Genomic DNA, 23,171 nt, shown 5'->3' on the forward strand with positions numbered 1-23,171 from the left:
ACGGATGTAGGATGTTGTTGAGGCAGCTTAGTAAGATTCAGAAACATAATTGGACATAGCTTTAATTATGAAAAAGTGTAGTTACACTAGCTAGGATAAACATTTTATAAGGGGTATAAATCCTTAGGACATAAAATGATCACTGGCTGGGGTCAGAGGAATATTTTTCCCCATAGTATAATATTATATAAGTAAATACAACATTTGGAGAGGTGATGTGGGAGATTGCCTTTTAAAGCATCCAGTGTTGAGCACTGCCAGGGCTGGAATATCTTAACAGGTGGGGTTATTTATCTATCCTTCTCTGGCCGTAAGTCCTAGAATTGTTAGCAAATTACCCAGATTGTTCATAGATTCTCTCCTATATGCCAAAGATTCCTACCTAATGTAGACTTGAAAATTGCCTCTTCCCTCACAGATCTTGAAAGCCTGAAAAAGACGCAGGCTCCATCAAACCAGATGGCATCTGTTCCCGTTGAAAATTCCCAGCCCCTCACAACTTTCAAACCTCAGGGCCATGAAGCCTCAGGTAGGATTTGTAAAGCAGGACTTCTCTGTAGTAAGTCATATTCTTATATGATATTTGGATGCTGATCCAAATTATACATGAATACTGGAATGGATAATGGCAGTACATAATAAATGGTCTTTCTACTTTGAGTAGTGTTCCTATGAGTAGTGTTTCTAAGGATGTTCTGCTGTAGGTGTACTCGCAAAAAGAAAAGGAGTACTTGTGGCACCTTAGAGACTAACAAATTTATTTGAGCATAAGCTTTCGTAGCTCACAAAAGCTTATGCTCAAATAAATTGGTTAGTCTCTAAGGTGCCACAAGTACTCCTTTTCTTTTTGTGAATACAGACTAACACGGCTGCTACTCTGAAACCTGTAGGTGTACTTGCATCCCTAAGCTACTGATTGGAGAATTTCAGTAGCAATATCCATTAGGTCCACACACGTGCTGTCTCTCCTCATGCCCTGCCATGAGGGTAGCGAGTGCACATGGGCTAACCCTCTCAGTTGCTTCTCAACCGCCCCTGCTAGAGACAGAGCTGTTAGTGACGTTTATCTCATCCTTTTCTTTGCAGCCTAGAGCTTAATTTTTAGTAGTAGTTTCTTTATTTTTTACCTTATCTTCTAAAATAAATAAATAAATATATATGGTTTACTTTTTTTCCTTCCCACCCTTCTTGTTGGAGGCCCTTCCCCCAGTGGGGTATGTCTGGTTCTCCAGGCTTCAAGAAGTGCCTCTCATGCAATGAGGCTATCACCATCACAGACACACACTCACGGTACATTCGTTGCCTCAGTGAAGGACATGTCCCTTAAAATTGTGCTCTCTGCCAGCATCTTAGACCTCGGTCTCGCAAGGACAGAGAGCTGAGGCAGAAGATTATATTCATGGAGGTGGCTCTCAGACCTTCTCCAGACACACGCCAAGAGTCTCCGGGCAAATCCAAGGGCTATGGGGTAAAGAAATCAGCCGCTGATGCTCTCATAAGTTGAAAAAAGAGTGGGAAGTCCCCACAGTGAGCCGCAAGCTAGCTGCAAACGATCCCCAGCATGCTTCGTATCCTCAGTACTGTCGGCACTGAAATGGGCCAAGCCCAGTATCCACAGCTCAAGAAAGACTATTGCGGCAGGTGCCATTGACACGCCCACAGACTCAATTAGCACAGGCACCAAGTCAGTGATACCTAAGAAGGAGGACAGGAGCAAACACTCCAAGGCACCACTGGTACCATGATGCCCCATTGGTACAATGCTTCTTGAACAACCAGTACATGAACAACCGGTGTGGACAATATCTCCATCCACCTCTGGCACTGCCAGTGGCATTGAGCCGGTTGGCACCACCACAGTTCCAGCGCTCGAGGGATCTCCGTGTAACTGATGTGCCAGAGTCGAGTCTCCTCTCTTCAGTACCAGGATCTCCACACCTAGCCTTCGTCCAGTATGGGAGTCTTCCGTGCTGCCTTGCCATGTTCCACCAATCTCTAGTGTGGACTCGGATAGTGAACTGGAGGAGGGAATATTTTAGTACTCCTCCCAAGCCCCCTAGGGTGCCCAATACCAGCAGGGCCCCCAAGCATATCCTCAGAAGACCCCACTATCATCATCCTCAAACGGCCATGCATGGGCGCCATCACAGAGCTCCATGCCACCCCAGTGGCTCTACTGGAACTGCTGGGCTGCATACTGCCCCCATGCTTCTCAGGTTTCTAGTCCCACCCGTGAGTCCCCAAGACGCACTTCTTCGACACGGTGTCCAGGGCTCCGGAGCCCCCAGAAGAAGTCCTGGAGGAGTGTGAGGCTGAGGAGGCAGTGACCCCAAAAACTATATCCTCCTCCTCCTCCCCAGATGAGGCTGTCATGCCTCCCTCACAATCCTTGCTGGATAATTTTTGCCTATTCCAGGATCACACAAAGAGAGTGGCTGACTCTCTCCAGATACTGCTGAAGGAGGTCAAGGACACACACCACAAGCTTCTGGACATCCTCCTCTGATCTTCCTCCTCAAAAGTTGCCCTCCCTATCAATGAGGCTCTTCTTGACCCTGCGAGAACCATATGGTAGACCCCAGTATCAGTTGCACCGAATTGCAAGAGATCACACAAAAAGTTCTGTGTCCCAGTGAGAGAAACAAAGTTCCTCTTCTTCCACCCTCTACCCTACTGCATCATGGTGGATGCTATTAATTCTCGTGGCCATCGATACCACATGAGGTCCGCTCCCATGATAGGGACTGGCAGCGTCTGGACCACTTTGGAAGGAAGGTGTACTCCTCAGTCACGCTTCAGTTTTGAATCACCAACTACCAAGCCCTCATGGTGAAATATGATTCCACAAACTACTCAAAACTGAACAATTTAACTGAGCAGCTGCCCGAGTCGCATCGCAACCAATTTAAGGCCATTATTCAAGAGGGGTAGCTAGAAGCAAAGATAACTATACAGTCTGCCCTCAACGGGGCCGATACTGCAGCCAGATCCATCTCCATGGCAGTGGTGATGCAGCGTGCCTCTTGGCTCCATTTGTCGGGTTTCACAAAGGAGGTGCAGGCAACTGTCGAAGATCTTCTGGGCAGTAAGCTCTTCGCGGAGAAAACCAATGCTTCCCTTCACACTTGGAAGAATTTTTGGGCCACTCTCCATTCACTGGGCACCTACACATTGGGACAAAAAAAGAAATTTAGTCCGCAGCCCCAGCATAATCTTTTCACATGCCAGTAGCCAGCTAAATGATACTACAAGCTGCAGAGGAAGAAAATTAAATTCTCAAGACATAAATCATATGGTCAGCAATCTTCCTTGTCCCAGCCATTCATGTCCAAACACCAATTTTGATATGTTGGTCAAGGTGCCAGCAAACCACTCTCTGCAACTGTTACAACCAACCATCACTACGCACCCATTTGGCCACCATCTGGCAGCTTTCCGCAGCACCTGGGAGTACATAACATCAGACTGATGGGTCCTAGAGATGGCTATAGGTACGCTCTCCATTTTACCTCTCTGCCCCCTCCACAACACCTTTTCCTGTCCCTCTTCAGGGACCCTTCTCACGAGAGTTTTCTACAACAAGAGGTAGACAGTCTCCTCCAGTTGGGAGCCATAGAAACGGTACCTCAACATCCATGAGGCAGAGAGTTCTATTCTCAGTATTTCCTAATACCCAGAAAAAGGGGGGCTGGAGACCCATATTAGACCTCAGCACTCTCAACAAGTTTGTCACAGCTCAGAAATTCAAAATTGTCACTTTAGCAACATCATTCCAGCTTTGGAATGGGGAGACTGGTTTTCAGCCCTCAATCTTCAGGATGCATGTTTTCACATCTCAATCCTACCAACTCTCAGACGATTTCTTAGATTCACTCTGGGACAAGACCACGGCCAGTACATGGTGCTCCCCTTTGGGTTATCATCAGCCCCGAGAGTATTTTCCAAGGTTCTCTCAGTAGTGGCCACCTACTTATGCACCAGGGATCGTGATCTACCCTTACCTAGACGATTGCCTCCTCAGAGCTCAGCCTCTCCAAGAGGCTCACTGAATCACCAAAACCACAATTCGCTTGTTTACAGAGCTGGGCCTGCAGATCAGTGCTCAGAAATCAACCCTCACTCTAGTGCAGCACCTGGAGTTTATAGGAGCCAACCTTGACACACTATAGGCCAGAGCCCTCCTACCTCAGCACAGGTCGGTCTCTCTGACTACACTCACAGAGACCATTCGAAACACCCCACGAATGTTAGCCAGACATTTTCTACAACTCTTAGGGCATATGGCAGCGGGCACAGTGGCAATACCTCACACCAGACTTCACATGCGGTGCCTTCAGATGTAGTTCACCGACCAAACAGAAACAGACTAGACAAACCCCTGTCACTACCCACCAGGGTCAAAATCTCCCTACACCAGTGGAAAGACCCAGCCAGCATTTGCAAAGGGATCCCCTTTGCGCAAAAACTCCGTTGTTGCTTCTCGCCACCGATGCATCGCTCATAGGGTGGAGCACACATCTAAATGACCTTACAACCCAAGGAAAATGGTCACCCACTGAGATATCACATCAACCTCCTCAAGCTAAGCGTGATCAGGAATACCTGTATCTACTTCCTCCTGCTGATCAAATGGTCACACATGAAAGTATTAATAGACAATGTTGCCTGTATGTTCTACATAAATTGATGAGGGAGAGTTGGGTCTCCTTCCCTCTGTGAGGAAGCGATGAGACTATGGAACTGATGTATCTCCCACGACGTCACGCTGTCAGCGGCCTACCTCCCAGGTACACGGAACTCGATGGTGGATGGCCTTAGTCACAAATTCCCATATGACCACGAGTGGGAACTAGATTCATTAGTACTTCACAAGCTATTCAGGCATTGCGGGATGCTGACTACAGACTTGTTCACCACTTCCCTGAGCAAGAAATGTTCAAGCTACCCCTTCCAGAGCAGGGATAGGACAATACTCCCTAGGCAATGCTCTCCTCCTCCCTTGAAACAGGGACCTCCTTTATGCCTTCCCTCTCTTTCCCCTGCTATCGAAGGTCCTACCGAAAATAAAAAGAAAGGGAACATATCAGTCTAATTGCTCCTTCGTGGCTGAGACAGACCTGGTACCCTTACATGTCACAGCTTGCAACACACCCACCAATCTCTCTCCCACTCACTCTGCGACTCCTCTTACAGAATAGAGAACATACTCTACATCCCAACCTGGTGATTCCCCACCTCAAGGCATGGCTCCTTCTTGGTTCAAATACCTAGAGAGCACCTGTTCAATGGAAGTGCAAGAGGTATTGTTAAACAGCAGAAAATCCTCAACACAGCGTACTTAACTGCAAAAATGGTCCAGCTTTTGGATTTGGTGTACATTCCAACAAATGTTTCCCTGACATCCATGACCTTTCCACACATCTTAGATTATGCACTGGCCCTAAAAAGACTGGCGCTGTCTATAAGCTGTCGTAGAGTCCACTTAGTGGCTTTAACAGCCTTTAACCATCCAGTAGAGGGGTACTCAGTTCTGTCATACCCAACCACCAAAAGGTTCCTCAAGGGTATAGTAAACTTCTTTCCACAAACTTGGCTTCCCAGTCCCACATAGGACTTAAACTTGGTACTGAAAGGAGTGACCAGGCATCCCTTCGAACCCATGGCCACTTGTTTGCTTACTTACCTCTCAGTGAAAACAGCCTTCCTGATAGGAAGGAGAATAGGAGAAATAGCAGTTCTGATGGCACGTCCCCCCCTATATCTTATTGTTTTGGGACAAGGTTACGCTCAGACCACATCCAAAATTCATCCCTGAGGTAACCTCTCTGTTTCACATAAACCAATTGATTCATCTTCCAACCTTCTATCCTAAGCCTCACTGAGACAACAGAGAGGCTGTATTACATACCCGAGATGTCAGAGGGGCCCTAGCCTTCCACCTGGACAGAACGAAGGCCTTCAGGAAGTCCCCCAGATTTTTCCTCTCTGTTGCGGAAAGATCCAACGGCTTGGTAATATCAGCCTAAAGGCTTTCCAAGTGGGTCTTTAACTATATCAGACAAGTTAGCAATATGACCCCTCCAGATACTATTTGTACACACTCCACAAGGTCATCTCCTCATCTGTTGCGTTCTCCAAGAATGTCCATGTCTCAGAGATCTGTAGAGTAGCGACATGGACATCAGTCCACACCTTCGCAGAACATTATGTGATCACTGCGGACTCTGCCTCCAATGTCATCTTTGGCTCCACAGTACTGTCATCTGTAACTGACCCAACTCTGAAGTCCCAGCCCTCCATACAGGTACTGCATAGGAGTCACCTACAGTGGAGCACTTACAGGAACACTGCTCAAAGAAGAAGTTGTTACTCACCTTGTGCAGTAACAATGGTTCTTCGAGATTTGTCCCCCTGTGGGTGCTCCACAACCCAGCTGCCTCTCCTCTACTTCAGAGTACTTATCAATGACTCTGTGGTAGAGAAGGAGCTGAAGGGCGTTAGTTTGTGCATGCTGGCTAGCCTCATTGCAGGGCACGAGGAGAGAGAGTCATGTGCAGACCTATGGCCACTGCTACCAACATTCTCCAATCAGCAGCACAGGGGTGCAATTACGCCTACAGTAGAGCACCCATGGGGGAGACATCTCAAAGAGCTATCGTTACTGCACAAGTGAATAACTTCTCCTTTATGAAGAAAAAGGTTTAACAACACTTAGTAATAAAGCTCTGTGGTGCTTTTATGTAATAAAAGTAGCCCTTGATAGGATTTCAGTTCTGTGTCAATGGCTCTGCAGGAGGTTGGGGAAGGCAGGGAATGGAGGCAGCTGGCACATGTTCTGAAGTCTCAATCATGTGGCATTTTATTGTCTGTATTATTTCAGTGTCTGCTCAGCAGCCGAAAACTGTGCTGGAAGCTTTGCAGCAGAGGTTGGAGAAATACAGATCTGCAGCAGCACAGGCCAAAGCAAGTGGGGATGATCGGAAAGGCAGGATGCATGAGAGGATAGCCAAGGTAAAAGGGAAGCACAGTAAATAGCTTGGCTTCAGCAAAGCTGCTTGAGCTCATTCCTCTGGAGCTGGCTAGCAAAGCATTAAAGTATTTGAAATCATTTATGTATGTTGTCCGGCCAGCTGGAATGAGCTAAAATAGTTAACCTTCTGCTCCTTCCTGCACAGCACCTCTATCAATGAAATATTCTATAAACTGTGCATATACAACCCCATTGAAATTCAGTGCTTCAAGGCAGAGCAGTGGGGGGATGGAGACCTTTTGTCCAAAGACACTTGTGCAAACCCCTACATGGATATGGCATTTTACTCCTCCATGTAGAACCTTGGTCTTTACAAGGCAGGAATTCTCTGGATGGGAACTGAAACTGCCTATAGAATGTAGTGCTGACATAACTGACTGGAGTCTGAGGAGGAGTGGATCTTTAAAACATAATGTTTAGACTCCTCAGCCATCCCTTCTGGCTGCATAATAGACTTTCAATACAGTGTAACCTCTTTGATGCTGTTTCTTGTGTGCCACTGCAGAAGGCGGAAGTACCAGTCCCCTAAATGGTTTTCATGGGATGGTGTCTAATGTGTATCAAGCAATTTGTACTAGGCTCCGTGGGACACAAGCAATTAATGTGTGAACTTGTTGAAATTGAGGGATGTTAAAGGTTGGGTACTCAGACACTATTCCTCCATTTCTGTGGGCTTGAACACAGGGACATAGACATCTAAGGGACCTCTGTTGTGGGTACAATCATTAGTGCAGAACTGGAGGCTCACAAAAAAAAGACTAGTCTGAAAAATTCTCTCTGATTATCCAGTCCCTGGAGTTCTGAGGTTTTTTGCGGACACGCTTCCGCAGAGAAATGTCTTTTGTTTGTTTACTGGTGGAGTGTGAGGAAAAGGCTCATTGCCTTGGGCAGTTACTGTCATGCCCCCTGACCAATAATGGAATCTCTTTGCGGACACTGCTCCATTACTGCACAGTCAAGGCTTCCTCAGCAGAGGAGCTTGGGCTGAAGGCAGAGCTGGGGATGTGGGGGAGGAGCTGAGGCTAGAGGTGGAGCTGACCTGGAGGCAGAGAGGGAATGAGGGCAGAACTGGGGATGGGGGAGGAGCTGGGGCTAGGAGGTGGAGCTGGCCAGGAGACAGAGAGGGCCATTCGGAATGAGGGTGGAGCAGGGCCGCGACTGGGGGACAGGGATGCAGCTTGGGGGGTGGGGGCAGGAGCAGAGCTGAGGGGCACTGCTTCCCTGCCCCCAACATGGGGACTGACCTGGGCCCCCTGTGCACCCCCCTGAATGTTCAGGGTGCGCCTCTGTCATAAATATAAAGGGAAGGATAACAACCTTTATGTATACAGTAAAATAAAATCCCTCTTTGCCAGAGATACAGAATCCCCTTACCTGTAAGGGGTTAATCAGTTCAATTAACGTAGTTGGCACCTGACCAGAAGGACCAATGGGGAAAGAAGATACTTTCAAATCTGGGGCAGGTGGAAGGCTTTGTTTTGTGCTCTCTGTGTGTTCGAGACAGAGAGAGACCAAGCAAGTAATCCAGCTCCTACTGAAATGTTACATCTAATATTACAGAAATAGTAAGTAATAGCAAGGAATGCATTAGATTATCTTTTGTTTTAGCTTGTGAATTTTCCCTATGCTAAGAGGGAGGTTTATCCCTGTTTTTTGTAACTTTGAAGTTTTGCCTAGGTGGGAATCCTCTGTGTTTTAAGTCTTATTACCCTGTAAAATACCTTTCATCATGATTTTACAGAAGTGCTTCTTTAACTTTTTTTTCTTTATAATAAAGTTCTGTTTTTTTAAGAATCTGATTGGGTTTTAGTGTCCTAAAAACCCAAGGGTCTGGTCTGTGCTCACCTTGTTTACCTATCTGGTTGGTAGATTATTCTCAAGCCTCCCCAGGAAAGGGGGTGAAGGGGCTTGGGGGAACATTTTGGGGAAACAGGAACTCCAAGTGGTCCTTTTCCTGAATCTTTGTCTAACTCACTTGGTGGTGGCAGCAGTACTCATCCGAGGACAAGGAAGGATTTGTGCCTTGGGGAAATTTTTAACCTAAGCTGGTAGAAATAAGCTTAGGGGGTCTTTCATGCGGGTCCCCACATCTGTACCCTAGAGTTCAGAGTGGGGAGGGAACCCTGACAGCCCCACAGTTTGGGGACCACTGGTCTAGGGAGTGGAGAGGCCACTAGGAAGAAAGATGAGAGAGACACTTATTTTGCTCACTGTCTGCATTTGTGATTTCTGCAGCCCTTCAAGGCCCATGCCGGTCCTGGCAACAAGTTCAGCAAAGATTCATATTTGTATAGAAAACCTGCAGTGCACAAAGAACTTGGAAAGCAGCATGTGACTTTATAGCAAAGCACCTTACATTCTGCATCAGTGTTTCTCCTAGTTTGAGCATGAAATGACTGCTAACTTAACAATAGCCAAGTCCAGCCTATGCCTAACCAGCATCTCTGATTACAGCAATACCAAGATGCCATAAGAACCCATAAAGCAGGGAGAAAAGTGAATTTTGCTGAATTACCAGTTCCCCCTGGTAAGTGTGTATATGAAACACCCTATCACCAACATTTCCCTTATTTGTTAGGACCCAGAGGACTTCTGGTAGTATTGTTTCAGAAGCCCATTGAGCTCCTCCTCCTGCTTCACAGTGGGAAGACTGGCTTCGCTGAATGACAGCACTGAAGAATACACTGTAGAACTGCTTATTACGCTTAACTTTTTCACATGGTTGCATATTCTTGGCTATTGACCTTGTCTGTAAGGAAGTGTGAACATTTGAACAGTGCTCCAGCTGGTCCTACTCAGACAAGTTGGAGAGCATGATTTAACAATATGCAAGCTCTTGAGTGGTCACTCCCTGCCCCATCCGCCAGCCCAGTCTGGGGGAGGGGAAGCACTGGGAATATTTGCTCTTTAGTTTATTTGCAGGGAATTGTGAAATCTCTGGAGATGTTCTAGCAGGTAATTTCCAGTTCTACAGTAGGCATAAGTCTATTTACACCTATTAAATATACCTTGCAGCACCCCTGTGAGTAGGGTCCTACCAAATTCACTGTCCATTTTGGTCAATTTCATGGTCATAGGATTTTAAAAATTGTAAATTTCATGATTTCAGCTATTTAAATCTGCAATTTCACGGTGTTGTAATTGTAGGGGTCCTGACCCAAAAAGGAGTTGTGGGGGTTTCACGAGGTTATTGTAGGGAGCATTGCACTACTGCTAACCTTACTTCTGCTGTTGCTCTCTGTGGTGGTGCTGCCTTCAGAGTTGGGCAGCAGGAAAGCAGTGGCTGCTGGCCAGGAGCCCAGCTCTGAAGGCAAAGCAGCTGCCGGCAGCAGCACAGAAGGAAGGATGGCCTCGTGTGGTATTGCTACCCTTACTTCTGCGCTGCTGCCTGCTGAGCTGGTCCCTCAGTCAGCAGCTACCATTGTCGAGCCATCCAGCTCTGAAGGCAGCAGTGCAGAAGTGAGGGTGACATCATATGGTATTGCCACGCTTACTTCTGTTCTGCTGCCGGCGGGGCACTGCCTTCAGATCTGGGCTCCTGGCCAACAGCTGCCATTCTGCAGCTGCCCAGCTCTGAAGGCAGTGCAGAAGTCAGGGTGGCAATACCGTGACCCCCCTAGAATAGCCTTGCAGCCCCCCCTTTAGCTCCCTTTTGGGTCAGGACCCCCAATTTGAGAAACACTGGCCTCCCTCATGAAATCTCTATAGTATAGGGTAAAAGCACACAAAAGACCAGATTTCATGGTGGGAGACAAGATTTCATGGTCCATGATGCATTTTTCATGTACGTAAATTTGGTAGGGCCATACCTATGAGGAAGCTCAGTGTTGTTGTTCCCCAAGGTCAGTTGGGGAAATTAAGGCACAAAGAGGCAAAGTGACCCAGCGTGGTCACGTTAAAAGTCAGTGAGGGCCAGGAATAGAACTCAGAACTAGCCACACTTCCTTTTTTCTGTTTTCTATACTGTAAGGAATGATCCTGCATTCATAAGGGGATGGATAAGAGGGCCTAATAGGAATTCTCTGTCTCTAACTTCAGCTGTTCTATGTCCTCTATCCTGGCAATTCCATATCCTGCCATGTTCATCACTGTATCTGAACACCATATCACTCCTTCGATCACCATGCCCAGCTCTCTTTTTCCAGGGGATGTACGTGGCACGGTAACCTATTTTAATCCCTGTGCCAAGTTTTTTAGGTGGCTGTGATGGTTTAATGTGTTTAAAAAAACACAAACAACCACAACTTGTAAAACATGGCCTGTTTCCTGTTAAATGTCAGTGCCTTTAAGGAGAAACTGCTGTGTCTATAAACCAGTGGGAAAGTAACATAATTCCTAAACTTCTTCACGCATCTTGGCTATGTAAATATTTTTCAAACCAGGTTTTTAAGGGCATATGTGACTTACACATGAACACCCACTGAAACCAGCAATGTTGTGTTAGGTCTGGGGGATATTTGTGTTCATTTCACTGCATCTGAACTTTGAAAGGGGCCAGACATGACATCAGCTTTAGAGACAGAAATCCTCTGTTTAGTCATGGATCAGGTGCTGCACAGGCTGCTCTGCAGTATACCTCAAACCTGCCCTCTCCCCTGGAGTAGCCATCTCTGGGGTGAGAGCAGTTCGGTCACAGACCGTCCTTGGCCTGGTTGCTGAGACTACTAACAAGGATGGTTTTAGCAATGTGAATGCCACCAAGCAGCTATCTTATAGTGGTAACTCTGGTCACTACTGACCCAGGCTGGATTTGAACTGGTGACTAGAGAGCTCTCCCAGTGCTGTAATGAAACCACCTCCATGAGAGGAATAGCTACCAGTGCTGGGAGTGCAGCAGCACTATCTACACTGCCATTTTACAGTGCTGAAACTTGCATCCCTCAGGGGGATGTTTTTTCACACCCCGAGTTACGAAAGTTTCAGCGCTGTAAGTGGCAGTGTAGACAAGACACCTTAGAAATTAAAGACTGTCTCCCATTATCAAAGCCATTCACTCCCCTTCAAAAGGACAGAAAATGGTCAAAAGAATTGTAATGGGTTTAACATTTCTTAACTACTGTGGTGCTGCTCTTGCTGAAACTGCTGAGCTGCAGAGGGATGTAGAATTGCTATGATGTTCCAGTGGAGCGCACACAGTAATAGTTATTGGGGAAACAAGGCGTAACAGGCATTGAAGATTACACAAATCAGGATTGGCTATTTAGGCTTAATCCTGTGTCAAAAAAGCAGCTAAACTGAGAAATCGGTGCATGTCTAACAGTCCAATAGTTTGTGAAATATCATTGTTAGGAATGTGTAATACCACTGGGAAAGTGAAAATATCAGTTTTCAGATAGTGCATAGCCTTTGTCTCTGCCTTTTGTGATTCATGAGGCATTGACTTCTAAAGTTATGTGGGAAAGACTTTCCCAGGGGTTAAATTGGTGGATGATGATAAATACTTTCAGAACTGTTGAGCTTTTCCAAGCACTGATCCTGAAGGGATGATGACAGAGAGAAAGACTTACATCCCTGGAAAGGGCAAAAGTTACAGAATTTAGGGTTTGTTTCATTTGGTTGTTTTGAACCATAGCTCCTTCTTCCTCAGGATTCCCCCCCATTCCCGGTGTGACACCCACAGATGGCAACAGTACAATAGCTGCCGTGCTGGAAAGCGCCAACCATCTGGCTAACATGGAGGAGAAAGAAGATGAAGAGGTGGAGGTTTGAATTACTTACCAATATGTCTAATTTTTTTTAAAAACATATCTTCTTTTGTGTGGAGAAGAAGCTATTGGATTTCCAGCTGGGTGTGGTATTGCAATAAAATACCTTTCTTCTGGAAGCTGGAACAGTACAGGATTCTGGTCTGTTGGGGTAGGGGGACAGTAAGAATCAGCTGGGAGTGTAAAGGTGAGATCTTTTGATGAGGTGAGAATTGCAAAGAGTTCATCCTACATGAAAGACCTTGAATTGTTTTAAAGGGATTTATAGGGCTATAATTTGGCTTGCCTTTTTTCCTTATATCTGTTTCCCTGTATCTGTTTAAATGTGGGTTTTGTCTTCAAAACAACTGCCTCTGTGGTAGCTATTCCACCTGTACAGCCCTTTAGCACTCAAAAGTGGCCTCCTGGTGGCTCAGAATTTTATATGGCGTTTACATGCTGTCTAGCAATCTACACCTACCATAAGATTTTGGGTTGGTTCTTTCCACTCAGGTTGTTACTGACCAACGTGTTTCATATTTTCAAGTGGAGTGCAATTTTAGATGATGAAAACTATCTTGACAATTTTCTGTTCCTGCCTTTCTTTGCCTCTCTTCCGAATTAGCACCATGTTTAATCTGTTTCTTGTCCAAGCAAGCAGCCAAACCTGGCATGACATCACTTTTAGACTGAGTTAAAGTGTCTGGCTCGGGTCCTTTGCTACTCTCAGTGTATCAGCAGAAGTCTGATACAGTGGACTGTGCCATTAATATTTTGAGTTGCTGGAGCCTTGTATTAGATTTTATGTGTTTAACATTTAGTTCCTTTTGCCATGCTAGAGTGAATCTCCCACACAGGCCCCTGTTGCCAAAAAGCCTGCTCAGCTGCCTCAGAAGCCAACACAAGTTGTAAAGCCAATTATGGTGCCATCTGCTGTAGCCCAGGAAGAGCACTCTTCTGAGAGTGTGAAAAAAGCCATGTCGCCATCCACCCCTGTAAGAGAACCAGGCAAAGCTGTATCGAACGACCATCTCCCTTTAGCTGGTAAGGATGAAGAGATGGTCACTCCCACCAATCAATTTGGACCAAATATTCTTAATGTTTTCGTCGAGTTTTAGGAAAAAATACGGCCTGTAGACGTGAACGTGTGACTCTGGTTCACTTCAACAGGAGCACCACTCCATGTGCTTGTTGCGGGGCAGATCCGAATCACTTATGCAGTGTTGTTTCCAGGAGGCAAAGTAGTGACTAGAAAGATGGATGGGTTCATTAATTCTGATGCAGTAAATTTATTGATTCATAATGCTTAGCTGAGGCATCCCTGTTGACTATGGAACTCAAAATGAATTCACAAAAGCTTGTTGAGCTTGCTAGTCCAGACAGCTGGCTGATTGAGTGTAGTGTTGTGTCTCACAGTGGCCAATACATAGTATTTCTCTACTTCTTCCCATTTGAAGATTTCAGAGTGGCTCACAAACTGTAAAGAATTAATCCTTATTACCTTTCTGTCAGGTCAGTAAATACCTGTCTGTACAATATTCATTTTACTGTTGGGGAAACAGAGGCAAAGTGGTTAAGTTTTGACATGCCGAAAGCTGCACAGTAAGCTTGTGGCTTACTGGGAATGGGATCCAGGCTTCTTGATTGCCAATAGTGAGCCTTAACCATAAGCCTAGTCGTCTTTTCTCATTCTACTTTTGGAAGATTCTTCAAACCAAAGCACAACTTTCACAGAGCCCCTCTTGCCACTTGTGTAATGGAGAACTTTTTGAGAGTGAGGATGTGTTTCTGAATGCCATAGTGACTAGCTCACACCATCCTCTCTTCTGAGTGAAATTCTGTGGCATGTGTTATGCAGGAGATCAGGCTAGATTATCAGTATGTATGGTCTCCCAAGCCTTAAAATCTGTGAATCTGCTTTAGATTTGGCTTCCCCATTTTTGCTGCTACAGCTGCGATGTTAATGATCATTTAAATGTATAAATGGAGTACCTCAGATGTAATTTGTCAGTTATGGAATTGAGGCGCCTCTCCCTTTCATTAAAATATTAAGATAATACCTGGTCTCTTCAGCCCAGCTGACTGTTGTTATGTAGCGTGTGCCCACAAGTCTCTCCTCAGTGCTCTAATTGTTCTAAAGTAAAAAAGAGTACCAGGAGCCTGGACAGATTCACCCTGCAGGAGGTGCCAGTATCTTGCTTTGGTAGAACTAGATCAGGGTAACCAACGTGTGCCCTGCACAAGCCAAGTGTGGCCCCCAAAGTCATACAGTGCCATACTTCACATGTCAGAGATGATGTGACACCATGCCATGCTTATCTTGCTATGTATATTAACTGGCTTTAGGCTCCCATACCAAAGAAACCTTCAGTGGAGTAAAGCTGGAGCATCCCCGAGCTGGTATGTCTCTTCTCCTCTTGCAGGATGATGCATTTGGAAAAGGCAGCTTCATTTAAGGCCTGCAATGCAAAGGCACCCACTATGAAAGGTGGGGGTGCAGAGGGATAGCAAGGTTTTGCTCAGTCCACTCTCTGCAGAGCCTGCATGAAGATATGTTTTTCTTCTCTAAACCCCACTGAGCAAACTGTGTTCTGGCTGCTTTGACTCAGTTAAAACCAGGGCAAGCAACATTGTCTGATCGGTTTGGATTTGGATGACTGGTCAAATTGCACACAACAGTGATGCTGTCAGCTCCACTGTGAAGATGGGACTAAAAGTCAGTATATTCTTTCTGCTGTTAATAGTGCTATCAGCCTACTCTGTGTATTTGTATGGTGAGAAAACTACCTCCTGCAAGTGCATAGCTTGTGTAATTGCATTTGGATACTGCAATAGGTGAGCACAGTATAAGAATCTAGGGAAACAGAGGTAGTCAACCCACTGCACGCTTCTTCCTTCTATACCAAGAAAAGTATGGAGAAAGTAGGATTTGGTGCATGGATGATGTAAATCAATCCTTTCTGAGTCTTAAAACTGTACCAGCTGTTCAGGGATGGGTGGGAGGTGACCCAAGAAGTAGTAACAGTGGGGTATAAAAAGGGCAGGAAGAGGGGATGAGCTATGATGGTTGTGGTCTCGGTGTGCCTTCCAATGAAGTAATTGCTCTTTTGTCATTGAGGTCAATGTGTTTGCTTTTTCTGGTAAGTTGAGAGAAAAAAAAAAGTATGTGTATAAAGAAAGTACACAATATATTGCGTGCACATATACAGATAACGAATCATTCAATTATCAGGTGTTTTTTAGAAGATAGAACATGGAACTGGGAGTCAGCTCAAGTTTTAAATCCATTTCTGCAGCTGACTTTCACAGCTCTTCAGTAACCTTCCACGAGTCATTTAACCTGTTTCCCCTTCTGTAAAATGGGGACATAATTTGTATCTATCTCACAGGTTTATTGTAGTGCTTTAAATAAAAGTTTGTTGGTTTGTAGATTGCCTTAGGATTCCTTGATGGAAGGTGCCATAGAAAAGGAAATGAGTATTTTTGTACTAGTGTACAAATGGAACTACCCATGGTGTGACTATTGCATATCAAACACACAGGCAAGTGTTTTCAGCTGGTACCTGGGCTTTGACTCTTTCCTTGGTATAAATCAAACAAAATGAACATGGTGCATTGACATGGTTATGTCGGATAAGTGTTTTATATAGCTGTTCCTTTTTAGCAAGTGAACAACTGGAATTTCTAGAGAACAGGAAGAAACAATACTTGAAGGCAGCGATCAAAGCAAAGCAGAAGAATGACCTTGAACAAGCCAAACTGTATCTCAAGACAGCAAAGAACTTGGACCCAAAGATTGAGCTGGCAAAAAGTGGCAAATCTGTTGATATTTCCAAGGTTAGTAAAGACTATAAACAAAGTGTTCTGCTTTGCTCCTTGGGCATCTCAAATGTCCTGTTGCTTGCATAAATCTAAGAATGCTTTAAAACTTAATGTTTCTCATGTGAATTTAGTGCTGGTGAAAGGTGCCAGATAGCTACAAAACAGGCAATGCTCCAGTCATAGTGCTGTTCTTCCTACTCCTCCCCTATAGCCCCAAAGTGCCTGATCCTGGCCTGGCAGAACCACCTCTGTGGGGGAGTTTAGGCTCCATGACCCATTTGCTCCCTGGCCTCAAAGATGCCACTGTGAGACAAATAACTGTAATCTTAACAGCTGAGCTGAGACCACCAGTTCGTATTGCATGGGCAGTCATCACATGGCGGCAACTAACAGATGTCTTGGAACCAGTGACCTAGAGTGAGATATGCCATATCCCTTTACCACTGTCCGCACCCACCTTCCCTGTTCTGCTCACACTTCTCCCATCCCCTCTTGCTGCTTTTGTTCTGCTTCCATGTTCCTGCAAGGAGCTCTGATGTGCCATGTTGTGTGGTATTGTGCAGCTACCATCACCCCTTACAGATGACGAGAGTGACTTCATCTTCATCCACCATGACGACGTCAAACTCTCTCAGAAGGTAGAAGAGGTGTACGCTAAGCTTATAAAACTGCTAAAGGACCAGCATGAGGTAACTACCTTTTCCTTTCAGTACATCATTATGTGTTAAGAATCCAGTGACGGAAGAAATGCTTTGTATGCTTTATAGTGTTTCTTTGGCTTTTGCTGCTGCTGTGATCATGATCCCATCATTGTTTCGGTAGGATTTTCAGCTCCTATTTAAAAATACTATTTTATATAAGCATTTTCAAATATGGTGTTTATAGTTAGGCACCTAAATCAGTGGCCTGGTTTTCAGTTACTTCCATTTGAAGTCAGTGGGAGCCCTTGTGCTGTGCACTGCTGCCATTGGTTTAGGTGTCTTAATTTTGGACACCCAAGTTTGAAAACATTAGCCTTAATCCTTAGGGCACAGTTAATCCTTGGGTGAATGCCATGTCTAAAACTATTAGAGGAAAAAGTGAGAGAAGGCAGTAGAAACTAAGCAAACGCTATATTTGGTTTTGTATTTTTTTAAAAAGAAGTGGGTGGTGGTGGTGGTGAAATCACCTGCAGAGATTTAGACAAACTGGGAGGTGTTCTTTGAGTGATGTCCCTATGGGTGCCCTACTTGTAGGTGCGGCAGCACCCTCTGTGTCTGGGATCAGAGATATTCATCAGCAGTGCCATCGGACTGCACGTGTGCACACCTCCCCCCATTGCGCTGTGCGTGGGACATATATATAGTGCTGTGCAATCCAACCGCTCCCAGTTCCCTCTTTACCACTTCTGGTCTGGGACGGAATTCGCAGCAGTGTAGTGTTTTCTTCTTCTTCTCCTTTCCTCTTCTATCAAAAAAAATTTGTTTTTAATTATTATTTATTTTGTCTTTACCTTTACAGTTCTTTAATAGTTTGAGTTTCTGGTTTTCCCTGCTTCCCGCCCTTCCCGACTGGGAAGCCTTTCCCTCCACCCTTATGCCCAGATACCTCAGGTTTAAGAGGTGCATTTCTTGCTGGGCAGCCTTCCCTGTAACAGCTGGCCACACTCAGTGTGTCCACTGTCTGGGAGAGGGACACTGATGGGTTGAACCCCCCCCATCCGGGGTGCCACCTGATGTTTTGGGGTTACATTGGTTCCACCCAGTCTGGGTTTCCTCACGCTGTCCTAGCTGTGCCAGGCCCTCAAACCTTCTCTAGCACACACACACACACACACACATAAGGCCAAACCCAGCTGCAGACACAGACTGAAATCAGTTCTGTGTGCAAAGACTCAGCTTGGGGATTTACTCAGCACTCCTGTGCACACCTCCTTTGGAGTGTAAGCCCAAAATAATATTGTCTTGCTCTGTATAGAGAGATCTGCACAGTGCAAACTCCTAAAAATCGCCCCCTCCCTCAATGTGGAGAGAGAGAGATGCACAGCTTTTTGCGTATGAATTGTACAAACTGGGTTTTATAAAAACAAAAATAAGTTTATTAACTACAAAAGGTAAATTTTAAGTGAGTAAAGGGATAGCAAACATCAGAACAAAGCAGATTAATGAGCAAATAAAACAAAACACGCAAATTAAGCTTAGTATGCTCAAGAAATAGGTTACAAAATGTAATTTCTTGCCCTAAAAGTTGTTTTAGGCTGGTTGCAGAGTTTCTGTAGCTTAGAGGTCCAGTTATTTCTCTTTACAGACTGGACCTCTATCTCAACCTGGACTCGGCCCCTGCCTTTCCCTTCAGGTGTTTTTAGCAATATTCCTTCTTGTATGGGAAGGCAATGGAGAAGAGTCCTGGTTGCCTTACTCCCCAGCCTTAAATAGAATTTACATAAGGCAGGAACCCTTTGTTTCCAGTGGAAAAGTACCAGCAGTGTCCAAAGTGGTATTCTGTACCAGGTGACATCATCAGATGACCGTGCTGTGTCAAAGCAACATCTTAGGAAGCTCCTCTGGAAGGTGGGAGATTAGTATCTTCAAAATTCTATTGTCCTTAAATGGCTCATTCAGGATGATTGCCTACTGTCTGGTGGGCGATTCTCAAGTACACACACAATTGTAATTGTTACATAGTCAATACTCCTAACGTCATATACAGAAACGATACGTGCATACAAATTGGATAAACACATTTAGTAGATCATAACCTTTTCAGTGATACCTCACATCACCCATCTTGCATAAAACATATTTTAGTTACGCCATATTCATATGATAGCAAGATTTCTATGGAGAATGTGGGGTGTAACGTCACAGACATGTCCCACAAAAGTGTTCCCACTGCCCTGGCCTGACACCCAGGGCCAGAAGGGACCAGGACATTAGATTGAAACTCTTCCTTATGGAGAATTTGCTTTCGCTGGCATTGAACCCAGGCCCAGACTCTTCCCCAGAGAGGCCTTCATGCTCTGCCAGGTCATCTGCCAATCCTCACTGTCCCTGTTCCCTGAAGAGAAAGTCATCCCTTGCTCATTTGGATGTCAGGAAACGGGTTTCCTCCTCACAGTCTGAGGCACAGCCCACCAGAACACTGTCCCCGGTGAGGTCTGTTACCCAGACTCATCTGATGGGGGACATAGCCCCAGTGCTCGTCTGAGTACCTCCAGCTCAAAGAAATGGTCTAAACGGTCTTAACCGAGCAGACTACAGCCCTTGGCACCATTTCCCAGCTCTAGGGGGACCAAGCCGAGCCGCCCTCAGGAGCTGCTGCAACAACGGCGTTTTTGGCACCGACAATGCTCTAGGCACCAAGTAAGACGTCGGCACTAGCAAAATTGTTGGCACCGATCTAGTCAGTAGCACCGAGCAAACCAGTGTTACTGGCCTAGCCTCCAGCGCCATCTACCAGTGTCTCAGGGACATACGCTTTCCTTCGGCACCGCGTCTTCCATCAGCAGCGATGATGCTTCTTCCCCCTCCACAAGAATTCAGATACCCGACGCACCTGTTGGTCTCTGACACTCTTGAGTCTCCTCTTATGCAGTGTGACCACCCCCACTTCCACCTTCCTCTCCAGACTCATGCTGCTCCTCCCTCTCTCCACCAAGAATGGCACCTCCCTTCCCTAGTAATGAGGAAGAGGCCAGGGCTCTATTGTTCGCTTGACTACAGGGTAACTTGCACCTGCCCATCCTCACTATGCACAATCTCCCGCTGGTCCTCAAGCCTGGCAGTGGCCACTATGGATGCAGCCACATGTGACACTCCCACCGAACTGGCCGTATTATGACCCTTGGGCCGTGTACAGGGCACAGTTCGGGAACCCTACCAGGGAGCATGAACGGAGACCTACACCTCTCCCTTCTCCATCGGTCTCTCACCTTTAAGAGGTTGAACTACCGCCGGCACCAACTGAACAGGAAGAACAGGAGGAGGCTCCACCAACCTTACATTTTTCATCCTCACCTGGCGAGGCTATCATGCCCCTATCACCCACATCTGCTGACAACTTCAGACACTTTCAGAAGTTATTCAACAGGGTTGCAGAATCTTTACAGATCCCATTGGAGGAGGTTAAAGACCAGCAGCATAAACTGCTGGATATACTTCACACATCCTCTTCTCCCAAGATCGCACTGCGATCAGTGAGGCTCTTCTCAACCCCCACAAAGGTTTTGTGGCAGACCCCAGTGTCTATTCCTCCAACCTACAAATGTGCCAAGAGGAAATATTATGCTCCAGTGAAGGATTCGGGATTCTTATTTTCGCACCCCAACCCAAATTCTCTGGTGGTCAGTGTGGTGCAAGAGAGAGGCCATCAGTTCCAATCCCATTCTGACAATCCAGATAGAGATAGGAAACCTCAAGATCTATTTGGATGGAAGGCATATTCATTAGCCACACTGCAATTAGGGGCACTGCTTTCTAGTCACCTGCAAGTGGAGCACCCATAGGTACATCACTTGAAGAAGAAGAGAAGGTTACTCGCTCTGTGCAATAACTGAGGGCCTTTGAGATGTGTGTCCCTGTGGGAGTTCCACTTCCTGCCCTCTGCTTCAGAGCCGAAAACATAAGCTCTGCGGCAGAGAAGGAACTCGGGGCGATCCGACCGCACAGCTCTATATATACGCCCTACGCACAGTGTGAGAGAGGGAGGTGCGCCTGTGCAATCCCATAGGCACCACTGATGAAGACCTGCGATCCCGGGCGCAGGGGGCACTGCTGCGTCTACAAGTGGAGCACCCATAGAGGGACACGTGTCAAAGAACCTCAGTTACTGCACAGCGTGAGTAACCTCCTCTTTTCTTCTGTGTAACATGCAGGTTCTCAATCTGAAATCTTTCTTCAGAGATGTGTATCATGGGATAATCGTTGTTACTTATTTTTTCTGTTAATAGAAATGTTTGCAGTATTCCAGGCAGTTCATGCATCTGGGAAACATAACTGAAACAGCCCGGTAAGTCTGCTGCCACCATCTGTATTTATCCCGTCATGTGGTCTACCTGGAGCAGGGGCTGCCGTGCTTTCAAGTACAAAAGGAGATTGGTGTTTGTGGGCTGTTGGCCACTGATTTACTTGTGGTGTTAGGTGGTGGAGCTGAGTGAATCAGTCTGTATCTTGTACTCAGTAAAATACTGTTTGCTGACCACCACTGCTTTACAGGTTTGAAAAACTGGCAGAAGCATGTAAAAAGGACCTGGAGATTCTGCAGCTTGCACAGGCCCAGGGGATGGATCCCCCCAGCCATCACTTTGAGGAGAGAACCTTTAAAATAATAAGGTACAAAAAGTCAAAGGGTGTCATCAGCAGACTGGGATGGGATACTCATTCTAGTCTCTATGTACAGGGGATAGAGGGCTTTAACTCCCATCAGAGCAAACAAGAGGTAGGCACTCCGAACTGCTCCACATTCCTAAGAAAAGACTCCCAAAAATTTAAGGATTCTTCAGATTTATTAAATAGCTGTTTCTCAACTTCACTTTTGGGTCTCTTTATTGCAAAGACAAATCCAGCTGCATCTTCCCCCAACCCTCCCTGCTTTAACCATGTTTTTTCCCCCCCAGAACTGATGTCTTTGAGGCCTGTGTTTGGCATCCTTCACAATGCTATCTGTAACCCAGATCCAGCACAGAACCAAAAATAGCCTTTGCCTGTTTCTACTTTGCCTTCCTTCTCCTCTCCAGTTCTTGGGTTGAGATTTATGTAGAAATAGGCTTTTCTCCAGGACTCTCATTCCCCTTCATGTTTGCCAAGTGTCATGTCTCTGAACTACAGCAGTGGAATCCTGGCCTGACAGTGGGTTGGGAAATGCCAGGCTGTTGGACTGAACCTGTGTTTTGTATCTCTTCTTTCTCTCCCTCTCCAGAATATTTTCTGAACTCAACAGTACAGAAATGCATCTTATCATTGTCAGGGGAATAAACCTGCCAGCTCCCCCAGGTAAGGATCAGGAAACATACTCTGATCTCTAGCCTTTCTCTCAGACCATAGGGAGGTTAGTGGTGGGGAATAAGATTTCTTTGCCCTAGGGATAATACGGTGACGTTAGGGTGACCAGATGTTTGGTTTTCAACTGGAACACTAGTCGAAAAGGGACCGTAGTGGCTCCGGTCAGCACCGACTGGGTTGTTAAAAGTCCAGTCGGCGGTGCTGCGGAGATAAGGCAGGCTAGTCCGTATCTTTTCTGGCTTCGAGCTGCACCCCGGAAAAGGGTAGAGTCAGGGTAGGCAGAAAGCCTGTCTTAGCCCCTCCTGCTGTGTTGCTGACAGGGAGCCACCCTAGGTAAGCCTGCACCCTAACCCCCAACCTCCTGCCCTAGCCCTGAGCCCCCCATCCAAACCCAGAACCCCCTCCTATACCCCAGAGCCCACACCCCCAGACGGAGCCCTCACCCCCCTGTGCTCCAACTCTCTGCCTCAACCTGCAGTCCCCTCCCACACCCTGAACCCTCATTTCTGGCCCCACCCTGGAGCCCACACCCCCAGTTAGAGCCCTCACCACCTTCCGCACTCCAACCTCCTGCACCAGCCCAGTGAAAGTGAGTGAGGGTGATGGAGAACGAGCCACCGAGGGAGGGGGAACGTAGTGAGTGGGGGACAGGGCCTC

General features: G+C 46.2%; 1 protein-coding gene across 8 annotated transcripts in view; it reads left to right on the plus strand.

Moving 5' to 3' along the window:
* Nucleotides 1-23,171, plus strand: part of CC2D1B (coiled-coil and C2 domain containing 1B) — a 67,794-nt gene that overhangs the window by 24,202 nt on the left and 20,421 nt on the right. For 7 of the 8 annotated variants that reach the window (XR_013346878.1, XM_077824553.1, XM_077824551.1 and 4 more), the window contains 10 exons: nt 419-529; nt 6,881-7,011; nt 9,485-9,557; nt 12,618-12,733; nt 13,554-13,758; nt 16,379-16,551; nt 17,100-17,225; nt 21,464-21,522; nt 21,729-21,845; nt 22,432-22,505. Coding sequence is in view for 7 of the 8 variants with exons in the window: in XM_077824553.1 (XP_077680679.1) it covers nt 419-529; nt 6,881-7,011; nt 9,485-9,557; nt 12,618-12,733; nt 13,554-13,758; nt 16,379-16,551; nt 17,100-17,225; nt 21,464-21,522; nt 21,729-21,845; nt 22,432-22,505 (1,185 nt within the window). In the remaining variant the exon portion in view is untranslated. The remainder of the gene's footprint in view (nt 1-418; nt 530-6,880; nt 7,012-9,484; nt 9,558-12,617; nt 12,734-13,553; nt 13,759-16,378; nt 16,552-17,099; nt 17,226-21,463; nt 21,523-21,728; nt 21,846-22,431; nt 22,506-23,171) is intronic. The other variant, XM_077824552.1, reaches the window with a different exon arrangement.

The sequence above is a fragment of the Eretmochelys imbricata genome, chromosome 8 (assembly GCF_965152235.1).
Source record: "Eretmochelys imbricata isolate rEreImb1 chromosome 8, rEreImb1.hap1, whole genome shotgun sequence".
Taxonomy (NCBI): domain Eukaryota; kingdom Metazoa; phylum Chordata; order Testudines; family Cheloniidae; genus Eretmochelys; species Eretmochelys imbricata.